Consider the following 21,229-nt stretch of genomic DNA (forward strand, 5'->3'; position numbering starts at 1 on the left):
CTATTGAATACGCCCCTTTCCGTCGGCGAAATAGAGTGGCAGGAGTCATGTCTAAATTAGCGTATTTTTATGTTTCCATAACATAGCTTTTCTGACGACATAAACGTACATGTTAGGGTTATACTTTTCAGTAGAAAAATACGCAGATATGTTTTTTAAAACCTAATTTCGCAACCCTAACCCGGAAGCACGATATAAAAACTACAATTTGTACTAAGTTACCGTACACAGTGGCGGGCAGCGCCATATGTTTTGTAGTTTGAATGTGTTTCCTGTAATATGTGAAATTGTGGCTTGGAAACTTTCAGAGTTATTACAGGTTTTGGGGTTGGGAAGCACATCTGTTTGGTTAGATTTGATCTTGCTTATAACTACAGGGGTTAAATCATGTTTTATCTAGGTTTTGACCTTACTTAGTGGCGCTCCCTACAGGTGTCCCACAGGTGATGGTAGTATAGGTCAAGAGCTTTCCAAAACTGTTTACAACTGGTCTGTAGCCCATTTTGCTGCTGCTCTGTAAGCCTTCAAAAGTGTCTCAGGTTCAAGGTTCAAAGGTCACCCCTGAGGCACAGGAGCTCCCCACAATTTTCATACTGACATATGTTACTCCCTAGGTCTAGACCTTTCCAATGATGTCTTCACCTTTGTCCTACACCAAAGTTTAATTTTCATCTCGCTCCAAGGCAAGGCCCTTTGAGGTGTGCTTTCTCAGACCCTTATTAAGACCAAGCTGGATGAAATGAGGGCTCTCAAGTTTTGAATGAAGGAGGGGGGGTTGAACAGGTCTTTTATTACTTACATTATTATTAGTGTTGTTGTTAGTGTTCTTCTACTCTTCAAATGAATGGCTCCTTATCAGGCCACTGCAGAGCTTGATGACGAGCTGATCATTTGAATCAGGTGTGGTGGAGGAGGGAAATATCGAAAACATGCAGGGCAGTGGGTCATGGGGACCGGAATTGAGGAACACTGCTCTACTCAGACTCATGGGAGACGTGTTTGTTTCCTGTCGTTTCCATAGCAATAGCAGCGCCCTCATATGTGATGCATAAAAATGACAAATAAAACCTGTCTTTATTTTATTTGTTTATATATTAGATGTCCGTGAAAACATTATCCTGTAAATATAATCATTCCGGCTCTCTCCATTCGCCTCGGCGCTCTGATTCAATGCAGAAGATGTCAGTGGGCAGGGATCTTTCAGGGTGCGCTGTTATTCATCCAAAACAAACTTATTTCTCTGTTGCCTGCGTGTATTTCCTTTGTAGCGTGTTTCAGCAGCGAAGCCGGAACAAATGCATTTTAACTTTGAATGATGTCTATGTGATGCCGTATGGCTGAGTTATAAGGCCTCCAAAAGGAGGCAGTTTTGAGCTTGTTGAGCCGGTCGAACCATCGCTGTGGGAGGAGTAGCAAACCGAAATTTAGGGCGGAAACAGAAAAATAACAAGTATGTACAAGAGTAATATGTGTGTCTTAATGCCTTTGGCATTGGCACCCCTAATTAAAACAAACAAACAAAAAAAGTAGCCTATGGTGATCAACGTGACGTTTACGGAAGCTACAGCGATAGTAGCTTCCTTAGTAACCACCATATACTGTTTTTATTTCAAAATAAAAATAAATTTTACAGGTTAATAACTGACACACTAAAACTTGCATACATTCCCTGAAGGAAGATTGTAAATTTCGCTTTCAACAATGTATTATAATGTGTTGGTTAAGGAGCCTATCCCAGTGGTCATTGGGCGACAGGCGGGGTACACCATGGACAGGTCGCCAGTCCATCACAGGGCAAATGAGACAAACAACCACACACACTCACACTCACTCCTAAGGACAATTTTAGAGACACCAATTAACTTAACATGCAAGTTGTGGGAGGAAGAGTACCCGGAGAGAACCCACGCACACACGGGGAAACTGAAAAATGTGTCTATGTTGAGGAACTTCTGAAAAGGAGGTTAAACTCTATGTATCAACCTGAATGCAGGGTTTCTCACCTTATCTCTACAAGAGAGAGGTTGAGACATTACCTCAAATGCAGAATAAATAATAAATATGCAGAAACAAAAATGGAGTTCAAATTATACATTTTATTTTTCATTGTTATTTTGGAGAGAATCCTTTGGCTGCCAGGAATGGGGCCACTGCTCGCCACTGAAAACAGAAGGAACGGTTTCTGTTACTGAGTCTTTCCAATAGATTTAAAGGTAATATGCATCAAGCAAAACAACATTTTATGAATGTGTCTTTTATAGCTGTTAAGAATAAATGTTAATTATGACTGTTTTTAACGGACCACCACCATTTTGAATAATGCATATATTTCGGAGTTGTTTTAACTGTAGCACAGGTGAAAGAAATGACACAAATGGTAGGATAGCCTCTGAAGTTGTATCTGTTGACAGTTGCATCGCATCTGTATTTCATGTGGTTGTTCTCCCTTGTGGGACTACAGGTAATGAAGCAGAAAAACAGTTGAATATATACCATACTGGACATGGCTCCCAGTCAACCAACATTTCTTCTTTGCCCTGTGAATAGAATAAAAAAACCAAAGACATTGATTTTATTCTTATGATGAGTACATTTCTTAAAGTTATAGTCACTGCATTTCATTGATATAATAGGTCATTTTTGATATTTACAGTATCGGATCATGACATTTTCGGTACAAACTGCTTTTTAATCTGTAATTCATAAAGACCTTACACATAAAGTATCTAGCTGACAAATATGGTATATATTGCAAATACACAAGGAAGTTTAGAAATCCTATGGTCTATATGCATTTCTTATATGCCTAACATACCTTTCTCACTCTTTCTTTTATTATGCTCCTGATGGGGAAAGCCTGTAGGTGAGTGTGGTAGGAGAAATCTGTAAACACCAAAAACACATTTCACATATTTTTAGATTAGGATCCAAATAAATACAGCTATGAAGACGTAAGCAGTGACCAAACTTGCAAGGATGGAAAGTGATGATAACATTTATCACTGATGAATAGTTAGACCAAGTTGAACTTGTACCATGGAGCTGCTCTCAGTTCCAATGTGGTACTCTTGCTGGAATGGCCATAAAACTGCTGAGCCACAGCTGACAAGAGGAGGGTAACACATCTAAGCCAACACCCCATTCTCTTGCCCACCTGGCAATAGTCCGATTTGTTTTATGCATGTAAAGGCATAAAATGATCTGTCTGTGACCCAGGTTAAAAACAGGAATAACTTCACTTACTCTTTCGTGGCTTTTTCGTCTGAGGCAGATGCCTTGGTGTCTCTGTAGGATGTAAAATTACAGACTGGTGATATAGTATGTCCACTCAAAAAACAGAACGAGAAAAAATAGCAATGGCAACAGATGGAGTTATCAGGATACCAATACAATTAATTAAAAATATATTTTCAATTACCATACACGTTTACATACCTGACCTTTTCTTTTTGCAGCTCAGAGCTGTGCCCCTGAATGACCCTCTAGAGACAGCTATGGGTTTGGCGAAGAAAAAATAATCATATACCACATTATGATTTATCTTATTATTTTAAATAATGTAAGATCACAATGTCTTGCAAATGCTGCAGTACATGTAGTAAGACTGAACTGATGTTGATAAATTAAATCCGGGTGATTTTTCTCGTCTATGTGCTGTACTGTATGTAAAAATCCCAATTTCTTGATAGCATGTGGTCATCAAAATCTATTGCAATCCAATAGACTAATACATACGGTGCCTTCAACTAAAGTGTTCATAGACTTGGACACTGCCATCCATTGACTCCACAAGGATATACACACACCATGATGTTTAACACCTTCTGTCACTGAAATTTTGTGGCAATTGTCTTTCTGTTTATTCATGCTCTGTCAGCTCCTCTGTCATTGTGCCTCAAATGGAGTTTGCTTCACAAAACTATACACATACAGTAGTGTATAATGCTAATAAAGTCTAATAATGCTTAGTGTAAGGAATCTACATACAACTATGGGGAAAAAAACATTGGAAGCTGAGCAACGTAACCCATGGGTCAAACATGGTCCTGATTACCTTTCCTTTTTGTGGTGCTATGCTGCTCCACCTGCACCTCGATGGTGCCCTCCTCCTGCTCCACCTGCCCCTCGATGGTGCCCTCCTCCTGCTCCACCTGGCCCTCAGTGGTACTCTCCTCCTGCCCCACCTGGCCCTCAGTGGTACTATCCTCCTGCCCCACCTGGCCCTCAGTGGTACTATCCTCCAGCCCCACCTGCCCCTTGATGGTGCCCTCCTCCTGCTCCACCTGCCCCTCGATGGTGCCCTCCTCCTGCTCCACCTGGCCCTCAGTGGTACTCTCCTCCTGCCCCACCTGGCCCTCAGTGGTACTATCCTCCTGCCCCACCTGCCCCTTGATGGTGCCCTCCTCCTGCCCCACCTGCCCCTTGATGGTGCCCTCCTCCTGCCCCACTTGCCCCTTGATGGTGCCCTCCTCTTGCCCCACCTGCCCCTTGATGGTGCCCTCCTCTTGCCCCACCTGCCCCTTGATGGTGCTCTCCTCCAGCTCCTCTATGGTCTTCGCCCTTTCCCCATTGATTCTGACCTCCGATTGGTCACACGGTGTGAGGTGCAGGTGTAATATGATTTTCACTGGCATCCTGGGTCCAACCTGTTAAACAGAGTGTTGTGTTTTTCTTACTTAAAACAATGAGACTGACCATGGGCTACCTGAAGTGTTCATCTCTGACAATCATTATAGTCCAATTCTTCCTGAACAGATTTGTGGTTACTTTGGATTACAGAAGAACTACTGACATAATAATTATCATCGTATCTACATTTAAAGGTGCATGACTGTGACAAATAGAATATATTGTTGTTTTTTTTTTGTTTTTCTCCCCCTTGTCCTGTTCAGCATTATGGCAGCAGAATTGTAGTCTGAATACCTTTGATGCCAAACAGATTTGCTTTGCCAAGGGAAGTTTTATAAATGTAAAGCTCCCCTTGATGCCCATTTATTTATTTCTGTTGACAATATATGACATGTAATAGAACTGAACCGGACCGGGGGACAAGGAAAGAAGAAGAGGAAAGAAGAGGAAACAGAACAAAAATAGAAACAAAAACCAGACAACCAGCTGCTACACCTGTAAAAAACAAAACAGACAACAATCCATGGCCTCTGAGGGGAATCCAGCCTTAGCGCCACCAGGAGCACCTGAAAGCAGACAAGCAGAGAAAAAACAAACACACAAACAAACAAAAACAAGCACAAGAAGCGGCAATCGCATACAACACAGGTGTGAGTATAGATGACCTGAGACGACATGATAATACATCAACTGCTTAGCGAGCATGCTACTGGGCTAATAAATGTGTGTGTGTGTGTGTGTGAGAACATGCAACACCCATGGCACAGGACCTACATGGTAACCGTGCTTAGTTATGAGTGTATAAGTGTACAGAGCCACAATCCACAGCCCCCCCCAGCAATCAGAAGGAGGTAGAGAGGGCCACAAGACCCAGGCCACCAGCAGCCCCCACGGAGCACAGAACCCAGGAAGCCCACCACAGGGACAGCCACGCATACACCCAGAAGACTGCAGAGGAAGCCCCCGGACAGAGCCCCCATAAGCATAGGGCAGATGCCCTCCGGGAGCCAGGGGCAACAGCCCACCGACCCCGCCAGGCCCCAGCCGCCCAGACATGGGCCGTGCACTGGACCCGGGCCCCGGGAGCCCGAGCGCCCCCAAACCCCCCGGCAGAGGCCCCACCCAATACCCAGGAGGGCCAAGCGCCCCAGACAGCCACACAGTGGGTCAGCGCCTGCCCCAGCGCCCCTGGCCAAGTGCCCTGGGAGTCAAGACGTGCCCACAGGTGGGTGAAGTCGTGAGCAGCGGGGAGAGGCAACGCCGCCCCCCCATCGGGAGAAGCACAGGCAGGCCAGGCGACAGCAAGTCCCAGATCCAGGCCCAATCATTACCACACACACTTTCACGTCCCATACATCCACACATCCACACGTCCTCCCTCCCTCAACTCCGCTGGGGTGTAGCGCAGCGGGCACACCAGGGGGCCAGCAGCCCCCCAGCCACCATAGACCCCGAACCAGCAGAACAATTAATTAATCATCTTGGCCCCTCCCGCCCCGAGCAGCAACCAGGAAGCAGGGGTGTGCGAAGAAGACCCCTCCCCTCACCCTTCTGGCTCTTCAATATTTTCTAATAGTGAGCGATTAAAATTGAGGGGCAGCCAAACTTGTAGAACTGGGAGCGCGGCCCTCTGGGCAGCCTACATACCCAAAGAGCCCCGTCCACTGATGCCACTCAGTGTAACCACCCCCCAAGACCTAATGTGTGTGTGTGAGTGTGTTTGATAAGTAGTAATGTCTAAGGTGTAATTAAAACAGGGGCGGGGAACTGCAGAGTGCAGCCAAGGGGACCACCTACGTGGCTCCATCCACTACACCCCACCGAACACACACGCCCCCAAAACCCTTCATGTGTGAGTGTGTGCTGTGTACAGGAGCCTGAAGGGAGAGAGGTATGGGGACTGGCTGCAATAGGCATCCCCGCTGGATGGGAGCCAACCCAGGGCAGGAGGGGCTGATGTCCACCAGGCTCGGGGCCTGCAGCGACCATATTCCGGGAGCTACTGTACCCCCAGAAGGTACCCATCCTGCTCCACCCCACCCCGGAGGACCTCTACAAAAAACAAACAAACAACAACAAAAAACAAACAAACAAACCACCCGGTCACACCAGTCGCAGCAGCCCGGGCCTGAGACCCACCATCACCCAGGCCCCCCAGGCCCCCCCCCAACAGGGGAAAAGCACTGCCCCCCCCCCCCCACCGCACGCCCCAACACCCTGAAAAAAAAACAACCATCTGCGTACACCTTGGAGGTCCCAGAGCAACAAGCACCAGGACCTGCACCAACCCACCCATACTGTGGCGCGTCCAGGGCAACCCAGCCCCCCCAGTCACAGGCAGGGCCCCCCCCCCCGGGCGCAAGGCAGCGCCCAGCCACCAGGGCCCAGGCCCAGCACCACCACCCACGCCAGAGCGGCCCGGCCACCTGGCATAGAGCCAGCAGCCACCACCCCAAGGCCCCTAAGTGACCCCGCCCCACACCGCAAGACAGTCCCACCCGCAAGCCCCCAAAACTGCCCTCCAAGCTCGATACACAGTCCCCCCCAGCAATGACCAACCCGGTCCCCACGACCCGAGAGACCACCAGACGCCCGAAGCCACACAGCCCCCCCCAGCACACACCCAACCGCCCAGAGCGACGGGACAGCAACCCACCACCACCACTATGTGATAAAGCTAATCAGAGGGGACCAGAGAGAATTAAATTCAGTCAGTTGATGTTTTGAGGAGGCAGACATTGTTTCCATGCTAATATAGTCTAAAAGAAAATTTCTAAACTGGTTAATACACAGATTGTTCTTCGCTTTCCAGTTCATGAGAATAGTTTTCTTTGCGATACATAACACTGTGAGAACCATGTGTGCTGAGTTAATTTCCATGTTGATGTTGTCTAAGTCACCCAGTATGCACAGTGTGGGGCATGCAGGGATGCTACACTTTAGCCATGTTGATAGGTCCGCACAGACTTCAAGCCAGAACTTCTGGACAGGCGCACAGAACCACAAAGCGTGTGCATAATCATCAGGTGTGTTATCTGTGCAATGTGAGCAGATGTTTGAGTGTATCCTGAACATCCTTTGTCCTGTATAGTGTGTTCTATGAAGAATTTTGTATTGTATGAGCTGTAAATTAGAATTCTGAGTCATTCTGAAGGTGTTGAAACATATTTGTGGCCAGAAGCTATGAGTAGAACTGATGGATAAATCTGCCTCCCATTTTGAGGATGGAAGAGACATTGTGTCATCTATTTTAGACAATAATTTATATATTTTTGATAGTAGTTTTGGGGTGCAGATGCTTAGAAATTCTGCTATCCTAGTCGGGAGTTGTAAGTCTGGTTGGTGGAGGATATATTTCTTTGTTATTATAGACTTAAGTTGTTGATATTCTAGGAATTTATTGCTGCCTATCTCGTGTTGTGATATGAGCTCATCAAATTAAATAAAATGTCCATTTTGGATTATATGTTCCAGATGTTTGATTCCTTTGATCTTCCACAGAGTAAAGTTTAGCATTTTTTTGTTTTGCAGTATGTCAGGATTGTTCCAGATGGGTGTAAGCTTACATGGGACAATTGAAGACTTTGTTATTTTAAGAAATTCCCACCAGGCTGTCAGAGAGGCGCTGATGTTAATGCTTTTGAAACATTTGTGATTTTTTACGTTTTGACTAATAAGTGGCAGGTCAGAGATTTCCAGATTATCACACAATGCTTGTTCTATATTTATCCATGGTTCATCTATTGGGCTAGGTTTAAACCATTTTGATATATACTGTAACCTATTGGCTAAGGAATAGTGCTGAAAATTAGGTAAATCTAATCCACCACAGTCCTTGGTCTTCTGTAGGGTTTTTAAACTAATACGTGGTGGTTTGTTTTTCCACAGAAATTTGGAAATGCATGAATCTAGTGACTTAAACCAAGTAGCAGATGGTTTTATGGGGATCATTGAGAACAAATAGTTAACTTTTGGTAGTATCATCATTTTAATGGTTGTAACTCTCCCCATAAGTGATATAGGTAAGGACTTCCAACGAGAGAGATCGTCCTCTACTGTCTTTAATAATTGCACATAATTTAGCTTTGTTAGCTCTGAGAGCCTGGAGGAAATGTTTATGCCTAAATATCTAATATTTCCTGACTGTAAAGTGATCGCAGGTATATTCTGGACTCTGCAGTTAATGGGCAGAACTGTGGTCTTAGACCAATTGATAGAGTAGTCAGAAAGTGCTGAGAATTTATTTATGAGTGTGATCGTGTGAGTGAGAGACGTTTGAGAGTTCTGAAGGAAAAGTAAAACATCATCAGCATAAAGACTTATTTTATGCTCAATATTTTGGGGTTGGATGCCTTTAATATTTCTTTCTTGTCTGATAGCAGCTGCTAAAGGTTCGATGAAAATAGCAAAAAGTGAGGGAGAAAGTGGGCAACCCTGTCTTGTACCTCTCTGCAGACTGAAGCTTGGAGAGGTTTGATCATTTGTCCTGACACACGCATTTGGGGAGCTATATAATATCCTTATCCAGTTGATGAAGTGTGACCCAAACCCAAATTTGTTTAATGCTGCGAATAAAAATTTCCAGTTCACTCGATCAAATGCTTTTTCTGCATCTAGAGAGACTATTGTGGTTTCCAGGTTGTTGATGGTAGAATAGTCTATGAGATTAATCAGCCTGCAAGTGTTAGTGGATGAGTGTCTACCCTTTATAAAACCTGTCTGGTCAGGATGTATTATAAGTGGAGTTATTTTTTCTATTCTTTTGGCGAGGGCTTTACAAATTATTTTGAGGTCTGCATTTATTAGAGATATTGGGCGGTAGCTGGATGGAAGTATGGGGTCTTTTCCTGGTTTCTGTAGCAAGATAATGTTAGCAGAGTTCATGTGTGGGGATAATCTGCCATTCTGCTTAACTTGTAATACCATTTTGTGAAATGCAGGTGCCAAAACAGTCCAAAATTCTTTGTAGGACTCTGCTGGAAAACCATCTGGTCCCGGGGCTTTGTTACTAGGCATATGTTGAAGGGCTTCATGGAGTTCTCCTATTTAAAGAGGTGAATCCAGAGCCATTGCCTATTCGGTTTGTAATTTTGGAAGGTTGATATTACTAAGAAACTGATCTATGTTACTGTCTGATGGATCATTTTGTGATGAATATAAGGTTTTATAGAAGTCCCTAAAAGCATTGTTGATTACATCGGGGTCATGGGTGACATTTCCTTTTGAGTCTTTAACAGAAGTGATTGTTGTTTTCTCTTTGTTTCTCTTTAGTTGGTTAGCTAGGAACCTTCCAGATTTATTGCCGTGCTCAAAGTTCTCCAAGCGAAGTCTTTGTCTCAGAAACTGTGTTTGTTTATCAATAATTTTGTTTAATTCAAGTTTAGCTTTTCTTAGTTCATTCAGTGTGTGTTCCTCTTTGGAGGTACTGTAGACAATTTCTAATGATTTAATCCTGAGTTCTAAATCTGATATCCTTGAACTTTCCCTCTTTTTCTTATTTGATGAAAAAGAGATTATTTTGCCTCTCATAACTGCTTTTCCTGCTTCCCAGAGAGTACAAGCTGACATTCCTGGCAGGTCATTATTTTCTAAATATACAGACCTTTTGAAATAATTAATAAAATCAGGGTCTTTTAGTAATGATGTATTAAATCTCCAATTCCTAGCTGGTGGTGTAACTCTGTTATTCTTCAGTGTGATAGAAACTGGAGCGTGATCACTGATAGTGATGGGGTGGATTTTGGTGTCTGAAATATCCCTCATCAAGGAACTACTAACTAAGAAATAATCTATTCTTGAATATGAGTGGTGTACCGGTGAGAAGAAGGTGTATTCCCTAAGAGTGGGGTGGTGGGAGCGCCAAGCATCACAAAGACCAAAATCTTTCATATACTGTTTAACAATATTCGTGGACTGCCAGTTCGTCTGACTTCCTGAAGTACTGAGTCTGTCTACTCCTGAGTCTAATACCATGTTAAAGTCCCCTCCTATGATGAGTGTGTTATCTGAGTGATCAGAGAGTGAAGTGAAAAAGGAGTGAAAAAATGAGGGGTCATCCACATTTGGACCATATATATTTGCAATGCATAAATTCATATTTTGAATAGATAAATTAACTATTAGAAATCTACCTTCTGGATCTATAACTGTGTTGTTTACGGTGAAATTTACTCTTCTATTTATCAGAATGGCTACACCTCTTTGTCTGGAGTTGTAACAGGCTGAGTACACATGAGGAAACTGTGCTGTGGTGAGAACATCAGCTACAGTCTTTGATAAATGAATCTCCTGTAATAAAACAATGTCCGCCTGTAAATCCTTCAATTTATTGGAGATTTTTAATCTCTTCTCTCTGGACCCAGCTCCATGCACATTCCATGAGATAAACCTCAGCGTGGACATGCTCAGACTAACGCAGTGAGTGCTGGATGCTTGCTAAAAGCATCCCGTGCGTGTGTGTGCATATATGCTTCCATGAACATGCCATTGTTGGTGTTTCAGTTGTCAGTATGGGCTTGCTACAATATGTACTTGCGCTGTCGATGCTGTGTGGAACTTGATTATGTGCTCTGCTCAAAACTCTATGTGCGCCGTGCTTGTTAACATTACTTATTAAGGTGGAAACGCAGCGGGTTGGGGAAGAAAGAGTGGAAGTGTGAGATAGAAAAAACAAAAACAAAAAAACATACCCAAATAAACAAATATGAACTGCATACATCCTGTGCTGGTGAGACTGGCAGTGAGTTATATATTTTGCCTTGATAGATAACTGTGAATTGGATAGATTATTATTATATATCTTACTTATGTCATATACAGTGAAATGATTCATACAAGTTAACGAATACAGATCACCTGGAGTTTAGAAGAGCCAAGGAGTGGTTTTCTGGTCGCGGTACAGCTGCCCGTTGATGAATAACTTATCCACCGCGATGACAGCTCGGGAGCCTCCTTCCATGAACTTTCTCCGGATGGGGAACAGAACCCTGCGTCTTTCCAGGATTTCTTTGGGAAACTGGTCGTTGATGCTGAAGTCCGTTCCTCTGAGCTCCCTGCCGCGTCCCCTCACCTGGACCTTCTGTTGATAATGCTCGAACTTGGCCACAATCGGTCTCGGTCGGCGGGCATCAGGTCTCTTCCCTCCCAGGCGGTGGACTCGGTGAAAAGTAATGTTTTTCACTACATCTACTGGAAGTTTCAGTTGATTTTGAATGAAGTTTTTCACTGCGAGTTCAGGATCCTCGTCTGCCTGCTCCGGGATTCCAGAAAACACCAGATTGTCCCTCATACTACGAGCCTGGAGGTCAATAATTGATTCTTTAATCCTCTTGTTCTCATCAGAGATCCGGCTCATTCCTTCGGTGAGTGTTTTCACCGATCCTCTGAGGGCTGCGTTTTCTGCAGCCAGCGTCTGCACCTGTTGCTGGCTGAACTCCAACGACTCCCGTAATGCCTGGAACTCTCTGTGTAGAATCTCCAACAGAGACATACGGGCGTCGAAGCTGGATAATTTGTTATCGATCGATGTTAAAATGTCCGTCGAATCATTACCAGCTGGAGACGTCGCTCCGGGTGACTCTACATTACGACTTCTCTTTGAAGTTGAAGCCTTGCTGCTAGCAGATGGGGTTTGGTTAGTTTTCCCCATGACGATCCTGTCAAAACACTCGTCGATGAAATCCGTGAGGCTCTCCAGGCTTTCTTCACTGTACTCCAGTGTTTTGTTTTTGTTTCACCCGATAATATATTTATTTAAACAGTAGTTTTTGGCGTAATCTTACCATATTGTTTGCTCTATTTGAGGCGCGCCTTGTTTGAATCTGCCGATAGTCTCACACAATCTCGCGACACTACAGCTTCACACTCACACTACCTCTACCACAGAATCTACTGTCCCACAGAATCTAATGAATATATTGTTTTGAGAGTGAAAGGATACTCATAATATCTAGTCAAAGAATGACACCAAGCCTAATGTTTGTTTACAGATTGGGCCAAACTGTTTAGTTCACACTGTGTGTACTAAAAAACTTTGGGTTTTATGCCTCCAAGTTAGTATAGATGTCATTTGTGATATATCCAGCCAACATTTGATGGTCTTCTTTTTCTTTTAGATACTTTTGTTAATGGTCCATCTGCATCTGAAGCTTTACATTTGAGCACCATCCTAAATGTTGTTTAGTTTGTGTAGAGTATATTAAGATTTTTACTCAATTCATTTATTGACTCGGTACTTTGCAAATTTCATGTCTAATTAGTATATGTTAATAGAAAAATGTGTATGTGTTATAATCAGTGAAACATAAGATGACTCTTACATATTCAGGTCATTCAAAATGGTATTAGTAGTATTTGCACATGTCATTTAATTTCTTCTGCTTTAATTTCACTTTAACTTCAATGGTTGGAAAACAGTTGATCCAGTGTTGTACTAACTGTGTTGGTTATATTAAAATGGAAACCTTTCCTAAACTTTTACTATCAAGGAAGTGAGTTGATGATTTAATTTGAATTTTAAGGGTGAATGACCTCTTTAGGATATAAACATTGATCCAATCTTTTGCATACCCGACACTACATCTGATATCTTGCTTAAAAAATACTGTGCTTGATTCTCACCTTCACAAAAGTACTCATACAGTGAGGCTATTTTCTGAAGGTAGTCCTGGCGTTAAGTGTGCAGCGAGGGGTTAATAGCTCACACTTCTTCTTGGTGTCCTTGCCTAGAAGCAGCAGTGGCTTGTAACCAAATGCTTGGAGTTTTTCAAGCTGTAATGACAAAAATATGAATTTGATTTAAAAAGAAATGGAAAAGCAACAGTAGAACAGAAATACAACATTATTTGTGAAAGTACCCAAGTTAATGCCATTTTGAATTATATTGACTTCATGGTGGGTTTAGCCTTTGTGTGATGGAGTATGTGTAAATAGGAAAGATTCAAACAGAAGCATAAACCAACTATATGTTAACAAACAGCAAAACATCTCTGAGTTGGATTTTTCTAAAATCTCTCTCAATCATCAGGGCTTAAAGCAAGGAAAAATGTTGAAGTGTCCTTGGGCAAGATGCTGAACTCCAAATTGCTCTTTGTAAGGTGCTTTGGATAAAAGCATCAGCTAAATGTAAAAAATTTAAAGCTGTCCAGGAGGAAGTGTGTACAGGTATTATATGAATTTAAAACTGCTATGCCTGAAAAAAGGCATAGTGCCCAAGAACTTAAGCCACGCTTATAAACCAGAGGTGTGTCTGTGTCTGTACAGATCCTGTCTATATTTTATTTTGCTTTGTCAGTTTACTGGTACGATACACATATTTGGTATTGATTGAGGCTGTAATTTTACCGGTCAAAGTTCACCTAAGGTGAACTCTATGTGAAACACTGTGTGAATGGGGAGATATGATTACTTATGGTTATTACTACCGAAATAGAAACAGTACATTAAATGATGCTCTTGTAGAAACACAATTACATCTGCTTCTCATCTGGGGATAAGAGGGAAATGCAATTTAAATTATCTGTATGTACCGTACATATGGCATTATTGATAATAAAGTTGACTTGACTTCAAAGTTGATACTTACTAAATGTGACAGACACAGACAGCACAGATAAATAAAATAATTAATAAAAATAACAGCAGCATGTATGTTTCTAACCTTGCTGAAGAATGATCTCTTAAAAACCTGTGGTACCATTGAATGTATTTCCAATATCATCTGGAAAGTTTAATATCATGTAGAAAATTGTACATACCATGACAATGGCCTCATCCTTGATGGATGCAACGTTGTGGTTCTTCTTACAATTTGACACCCATTCCTCTCGTTTCTCATCAAACCTTTAAAGCCTCTTCTTAAGCCGTTGCTTCACAGGCTGCTCTTTGTGGCAATGTGAGCATCTTTTTTGTGCACAAAATAAAATGCCCTGACAAAATGGACAAGTCTTTTTTGTTGACCCCCCTGGCATTCTGACAAACTACAGACTAACAAACAAAAAGAAGACAAATAAACCGATAAGTAGACAGAGATAGATAGATGAGATAGATGAAAAAAGTGAGGGATAAAGATTTAGATTGAGATGAGAGAGATGGTTAGAAATACAGACGGGGAGATAAACAGAGGTAAAAATAAAGAGATTGGCTCTTAAAAGTGCCGTTGGTTTCGTAGTGTGGGTGTAGTATAAGTTGTGTGTTGTCGTGTATTGAATGTAGCTGCAGAGAGAACAGAGAAAGTTAATGTAGTTACAAAATAAATAAATACATATAATTCAAAATAAATACATTTTTTCTCTTACCAGGACCACTGCTGAGTGGAGAAAAAAGATGTTATCAAATATGTAACGCTGATTCTAGTTACAGCTCTTTTGTAATCTGATAATGTAATTCGGATTAACCTAGACGCAATCATTTACTACACAGTCGTGTCTACATTAACAGTGAAAGGTTTGAAATGTTTATCCGAATGAAGGAATTGTAATTTTCCGTTGCGTCTTCAGTAATTACGGTAAAACACTGGAAGTTCAGGGTTGTCCACTTCCTGTGACACTGTTAAAAGCGCGTAATAGCGTCGAGGGTTTCCTCACTGAGATTTAAATGGCCTGAGCAGCAGGCTGGACAGGCTAAATCAATATTGTCATTACAGGTACATTCATGCAGGTTGGGAGCAGAGCATGTGAACGGAGCTGAGCAGGAAAAAATCCGCTCCTCTTCGCTCCCACCAAAACGCCCCGCTCAGTTCAGTTCTCCGCTCACCGAAAATAAAAACTATTCGCTCCGGTGAAGTCGCTCCACGGTCGTTCAAATTTTAAAGAAAGAGCAATTCATGCAGGGACATGCAATCACATGCCAGACTTTAAAAAGGTTGATGCTTTTTATCGATGCTACCTTTCACCTGATGGAAATGAAGCATTGCGCTAGCTAGCCAGCAAGCCAAATTTCACCAGAAAAAAAACTGTCACTTTAAATGTTGCTGACAAAGTCCAAACTACCAGTCTTTGAATCACTGGCCAAATGTACAAACTATGCGTGTCATGACAAAAAACGGCATCATTAATGGCCTTTCAGTCACACAGGCAGCAGAACATTATGAGAGCACACAACCTACCTGGGTAGTAGTCTGATTGCAATGGGTGGATCCCCGCGGGAAACCGCTGAAAAAATAATCAGGAGTATATTTGTATTTTATTGTGACCCGAAAGAACCGTGAAAACCCTCTTTACAGCTTCTCCTAAATATAAAAACTTAAATTTCTAACTGTGCTGGCTTTAAAAGCTGCACATAAAAAGTAAATAAAAATGTACAAATTATGATCACCATCGCAACCGCCGCTGAGACTTATGGGAATTGTAGTGTAAATTGACGAAACAAACCAAGGAAATTACAATTTTTCTTGGAAAACAAGCAAAAATATTTCTTAGCAATGGCCACTACACGTCTCTACAGTACCGTTAATAATCAGGGGTATATTTGTAATTTATTTTGACCCGAAAGAACCGTGAAAACGCTCTTATTTTCTGTCATATGTGCCGCAAACGCATGAAAACATTGCGCTTCCAGGACCTATTAATTATCTAATAATTACAGAAAGACAAGATTGACTTTTAAACGCCAATCAAGACATTAAAAACACATAATGCGATCATCAGAACCACCACCGCACAGCTGTAAAATATGTGGTGCCAACACGAAAGATGCTTGCTATTGAAATGCATTCATTTTAAAGTCGTGCTGAGCAGCACGAAAACCTATAGTTAAGTCGTGGCAGGGAGCACGAATTTGAAAATTTAATTTCGTGACAGTTTCACGAACAGCCGTGAGACTGGATTGGGGGAACATGCTCTTTGACCAGTTCTCTCAAAAATCTCACTTGCCTTTGTTCTCCACTTTTCTCTGAATTTATAGCAAAACCTCTGACTCAGAATTTTCATGTTAGCTGGCATGCTCAGCTCCTCCAAATATCGTAATTCTTCCATAACATCACAACACTCTTTTAGCACCTTAGCATCGTCACTCTTGACACTTGGTCAGTGACCTGTTCCATGTAGGCTGCTGTTATATTAAATTAATTTCTGAAGTGTTTCTTGAGTAGCAGCTTGGCTACAGCATATCCCTTTTCAGCAGTCATGTAAAGACAGCTGCGTACCATGTCCCTTGGTTGTCCCCTACAGCTCAAGGTGGTACATACTCTTCTTTACAGTGTGTCTTTGCCTCCACACAGTGCTCAAAGGATCTCCATTATAAGTGGGGATTTCCCAGTGTGGCAGTAACTGGGATGTTTGCATTTTAATAGGAAGAGCTGTTACATAATTTTGTTGTTTCAACAAACTGTAGAGGTCTCCTGCTGGCTTATTTTGACCTGGTAGAGGTGAAGTGTTTTAAGTGACAGCTGTTTTTTTTAGGTAATATAAAAGAAAGATGTAGAGATCTTGGGACAACAGGTGAGTTTGTTTGTGACTTGGTCTTTGGCTTAGCCCCTTTTTTGACACAAGACTCCATTCCATCAGAGTGCTTAAGTGCAATGCTGTCTCTACTACTGCCCTGTAGCACTGCTAGCTTAGCACTAACGATTGCCATCTTAGTGGGGTTGTCCAATAACCGAAAGGTTGTCGGTTTGATTCCAACTGTCACTGCTTGGTAAACTGACAGGTGGCTGAGGTGCACTTGAGCAAGGCACCATACACCCATGCCCCCCAGGTGCTGTGAATGACCGCCCACCGCTCCAGTGTACATGGCATCTTTCTCCATGAATGTGTGACCCTCTGCATGTGCATGGGTGCCAACCTGGATGGGTTAAATGCGGAGGAGTAATTTTGTGTATCTACATTAATCTAAATCTTAATTCTAAGACTCCTCTCTCTGCAGCTTTAATGTCCTTTTCCTCAACAAGAGCAGCACTATTTTCTCTATTATTGTCAATAACAGATTCACCTTGACATCATTGTTTTCCGTATCATCAAGCATAGCAGTTGAGCAACTTTGAGCTTCAGCCAGCGACATCTGAGTATCAGTAACAGAATCATGGACATCCAACATTTTAGCTTAATACCATATGACATGTGCTTCATCTTGGCAATAAGCCCAACAAAACCTTGTGCACCTGGTGAGGTTCTGCAGGCAAACCCCAGAACCTTTTAAAATTCACTTTTAACCTAATTTACACACACTTTATTCCCCATCAATAGTTTGTTTTAGTTTAGACAGTTGATTTTAGTCTTTCACTTTCTAAATTGCTATTTTTTTTTAACCAAAAAAGCCTTGGGTGTTAATTTCACCTCGTGTTTTTTTCCTGTCTCTCACTGTGTGCTTTTACCTCCCTGCACATAACAAAGTCAATCTCACTCTCCAATCACACGCTCACTCCTAAGGACAACTTTAGAGACACCAATTAACCTGGACAGTGAGAGGAAGCTGGAGTACCGCATACATGGGGAGAACATGCAAACTCCCCACAGTTGGGAGTTGAACCTGGAACCCTCTTGCTGTGAGGCAATGGTGCTAACCACCACACGGCTGTGCAACCTGATTTAACTATTAGTAAAACAATAAATTACTATAAATTATTTATAAATAAAATTATAAATTTGAGCTGATTGCATTTATGCAAATGGGGTGTAGGATTTTGGTGTGTCTGGAGATTGCGTCTCATGTTGGGGGTGGTGGATCGGTTGCTGCGTCTGTCGTAGGACGGTTTATCTTATGCGCGCGTCACCTGTCCTCTTTCAGAGCGTCATCAGAGCAGCTTCAGCCACCTCACATTGCAGACGCACGCTCTCCTCAGACTTGTCTCATTACATTACATAATACTGACAAGCGATCATGGTAAGCAAAGACTCTTTATCTCTTATTCGTAACGTTTCATTTGCAGAATTCCCGCTCGGAGAGTTTAAACCTCAGAAAATAGGTCGCGCTTGAGACATCTGCATCGTTGCGCTTTGTTGTCTGGCTCTGTTTTTTTTTTTTTTTTCTTTTTTGAAAACAGCCATTTGGGAATATACACTGTTTAATTGTGAGAATAGATATTTTGGTATATAAAAAAATTTATTCGGTTTATACTTGACTCATTTGCACCCTTTTTTTTAGAGAGTAATGTATACATTTTTTTGTAAAATCTGCTTAATACTCTTGGTGCATAACTCTAAATCAGCTTAAATGCCTTCGATGCCTGTGGCTTTCCCTTATCTTCTTTACCTCGTTACCCATTCGTCAAACTGATTTTCTGCTTCATAACGGGGTTTATGCACTATTAATGTATATTATTTCGATCCAGCACCCCTTCTTCGAAAGATAAATGCATATTAAATTAGAGAACTGATTGATGAAACTAAGCCATCAGGAATTTCTCCAAATGTTGTATTAGAAATAATCAAACTAAATAAAGTAGAAATGCAAAGGCACAAAGCGTCAGTCATGCTTCTGAATGTGGCATTTTAAAGAGCCAGCACACTGCAACATGTCTGACCTAGATAATCCCTCCACTCTACAGTAATCCAATGCGCAATAGACAGTCTGATGTCGCAGCACAAAATGGAAGGGCCTCTATGAAATAAAGGACTCGGACACGTTTTCACCTAAACTAGACGATGTAATTGTGAAAGCTTTTCACGCAAATGGGGGAGAATGATTTAATGCAGTTTATTTCAACCTTTTAAAAGCTTGATATGCAGGAGGATGGTTTTAATTGAGGTCCTTACCTATGTTTGAATTCAAACCAACTGCCCACAAAATCAGTTTCCTTCATCTCAAATTGAAGACAAATTGAAGACTTGACTCAAATTGAAGACGGTGACTTGACTTGTCCCTTTTTTCCAGCGTGAGTGTATCTCCATCCACGTTGGTCAGGCCGGTGTCCAGATTGGCAACGCCTGCTGGGAGCTTTACTGCCTGGAACATGGGATCCAGCCTGATGGACAGATGCCCAGTGACAAAGCCATCGGCGGGGGAGACGACTCTTTCAACACCTTCTTCAGTGAGACTGGAGCTGGAAAGCATGTCCCCAGAGCAGTTTTTGTAGACCTGGAGCCCACTGTCATCGGTAAGCGATTGAAAATATTGGCATTGCCTTTGTTTCTTGATGTAATCTAATGAAACCCATCACCTCTGATTGAATCTCTTTAGATGAGGTGCGCACTGGGACCTACCGCCAGCTGTTCCACCCTGAGCAGCTAATCACCGGCAAGGAGGATGCTGCCAACAACTACGCTCGTGGACACTACACCATAGGTAAAGAGATAATTGACCTGGTTCTGGACAGGATCCGTAAGCTGGTGAGTAACCTTCTCAGCAGGAAAAGTATAGGGCAGCTATCTATGTCATACAACTGTATCTCAAATTTGGTTTACATCTTTTGCTCTGCGCCCTCAGGCTGACCAGTGCACAGGCCTTCAGGGCTTCCTGGTTTTCCACAGCTTTGGTGGAGGCACCGGCTCTGGTTTCACCTCCCTGCTGATGGAACGTCTGTCTGTGGACTATGGCAAGAAGTCCAAGTTAGAGTTCTCCATATACCCAGCCCCCCAAGTGTCCACTGCTGTGGTGGAGCCCTACAACTCCATCCTGACCACCCACACCACCCTAGAGCACTCAGATTGTGCCTTCATGGTGGACAACGAGGCCATCTACGACATCTGCCGTAGGAACCTCGACATCGAGCGCCCCACGTACACCAACCTGAACAGGCTGATCAGTCAGATCGTCTCCTCGATCACTGCCTCTCTTCGTTTTGATGGTGCCCTCAATGTTGATCTGACAGAATTCCAGACCAACTTGGTGCCATACCCCCGTATCCACTTCCCTCTTGCCACCTACGCCCCCGTCATCTCTGCTGAGAAGGCTTACCATGAGCAGCTCTCAGTCGCTGAGATCACAAACGCCTGCTTCGAGCCAGCCAATCAGATGGTGAAATGTGACCCACGTCACGGCAAGTACATGGCTTGCTGCCTTTTGTACCGTGGTGATGTGGTGCCCAAAGATGTCAATGCAGCCATTGCCACCATCAAAACCAAGCGTTCCATCCAGTTTGTGGACTGGTGTCCCACTGGTTTCAAGGTTGGCATCAACTACCAGCCACCAACTGTAGTCCCTGGAGGAGACCTGGCCAAGGTCCAGAGGGCTGTGTGCATGCTGAGTAACACCACTGCTATTGCAGAGGCCTGGGCTCGACTTGACCACAAGTTTGATCTGATGTACGCCAAGCGGGCCTTTGTTCACTGGTATGTAGGTGAGGGTATGGAGGAGGGAGAGTTCTCTGAGGCCAGAGAGGATATGGCAGCTCTGGAGAAAGATTATGAAGAAGTCGGAGTCGACTCCATTGAGGGTGAGGGAGAAGAGGAAGGAGAAGAATATTAAAAGGGTTGTAGGAATGAGTTACACAAGAAACTCCATTGTCTTCTTACATACATTCAAAACTGAAATGTTTGTGTATTAAATACCAGTTTGACTTCTTCAGATTAAAAGTCTGTTCCTCTAATATATAGTTGTTTGTCTTAACTGTCAAATTGTGATTTTAACCAAATTTCTCAGGGAACCCTGTTACGTATTTATTTCCATTAGCAGAGATTGCTTTATAAGAAAGTATGCAACATGAGCCAGTGATTTCTACAAAACA

The 21,229-nt window shown here is 42.7% G+C and overlaps 3 protein-coding genes across 3 annotated transcripts; 1 reads left to right on the forward strand and 2 right to left on the reverse strand.

Moving 5' to 3' along the window:
- Positions 1-2,080: 2,080 nt before the first annotated feature.
- LOC140271904 (uncharacterized) lies at positions 2,081-4,634 on the reverse strand. Its single transcript, XM_072367208.1, has 6 exons — positions 4,055-4,634; positions 3,436-3,492; positions 3,244-3,285; positions 2,816-2,883; positions 2,494-2,537; positions 2,081-2,160 (listed from the first exon to the last, which is right to left on the reverse strand). Exons 1-6 carry the CDS (start codon positions 4,632-4,634, stop codon positions 2,097-2,099), a joined length of 855 nt encoding a protein of 284 aa, XP_072223309.1. The 3' UTR covers positions 2,081-2,096.
- A 6,176-nt stretch (positions 4,635-10,810) lies between these two features.
- On the reverse strand, positions 10,811-15,105 carry LOC140271162 (uncharacterized). Its single transcript, XM_072366261.1, has 2 exons — positions 14,385-15,105; positions 10,811-13,398 (listed from the first exon to the last, which is right to left on the reverse strand). The coding sequence occupies exon 2, from the start codon at positions 12,275-12,277 to the stop codon at positions 11,492-11,494; it is 786 nt and encodes a 261-aa protein (XP_072222362.1). The 5' UTR covers positions 12,278-13,398; positions 14,385-15,105; the 3' UTR covers positions 10,811-11,491.
- A 3,230-nt stretch (positions 15,106-18,335) lies between these two features.
- LOC140271161 (tubulin alpha-1B chain) lies at positions 18,336-21,093 on the forward strand. The gene is made up of 4 exons (XM_072366260.1): positions 18,336-18,447; positions 19,438-19,660; positions 19,744-19,892; positions 19,990-21,093. Exons 1-4 carry the CDS (start codon positions 18,445-18,447, stop codon positions 20,968-20,970), a joined length of 1,356 nt encoding a protein of 451 aa, XP_072222361.1. The 5' UTR covers positions 18,336-18,444; the 3' UTR covers positions 20,971-21,093.
- The last annotated feature ends 136 nt before the right edge of the window (positions 21,094-21,229 follow it).

This window comes from Leuresthes tenuis, unplaced genomic scaffold, assembly GCF_036924035.1.
Source record: "Leuresthes tenuis unplaced genomic scaffold, fLeuTen1.0.hap1 SCAF_16, whole genome shotgun sequence".
In the NCBI taxonomy this organism is placed as follows: domain Eukaryota; kingdom Metazoa; phylum Chordata; class Actinopteri; order Atheriniformes; family Atherinopsidae; genus Leuresthes; species Leuresthes tenuis.

What these genes read in the sequence shown, in the direction of transcription:
- LOC140271904 (XM_072367208.1), bottom strand. Translation starts at nt 4,634, where the DNA reads ATGCCAGTGAAAATCATATTACACCTGCACCTCACACCGTGTGACCAA. An exon ending in TAGCACCACAAAAAGGAAAG is followed by an intron (nt 3,493 to 4,054) that starts GTAATCAGGACC and finishes CCAAACCCATAG; the next exon opens with CTGTCTCTAGAGGGTCATTC. An exon ending in GACGAAAAAGCCACGAAAGA is followed by an intron (nt 2,884 to 3,243) that starts GTAAGTGAAGTT and finishes TGGTGTTTACAG; the next exon opens with ATTTCTCCTACCACACTCAC.
- LOC140271162 (XM_072366261.1), bottom strand. Translation starts at nt 12,277, where the DNA reads ATGGGGAAAACTAACCAAACCCCATCTGCTAGCAGCAAGGCTTCAACT.
- LOC140271161 (XM_072366260.1), top strand. An exon ending in CCTGGAGCCCACTGTCATCG is followed by an intron (nt 19,661 to 19,743) that starts GTAAGCGATTGA and finishes GAATCTCTTTAG; the next exon opens with ATGAGGTGCGCACTGGGACC. An exon ending in TGGACAGGATCCGTAAGCTG is followed by an intron (nt 19,893 to 19,989) that starts GTGAGTAACCTT and finishes CTGCGCCCTCAG; the next exon opens with GCTGACCAGTGCACAGGCCT.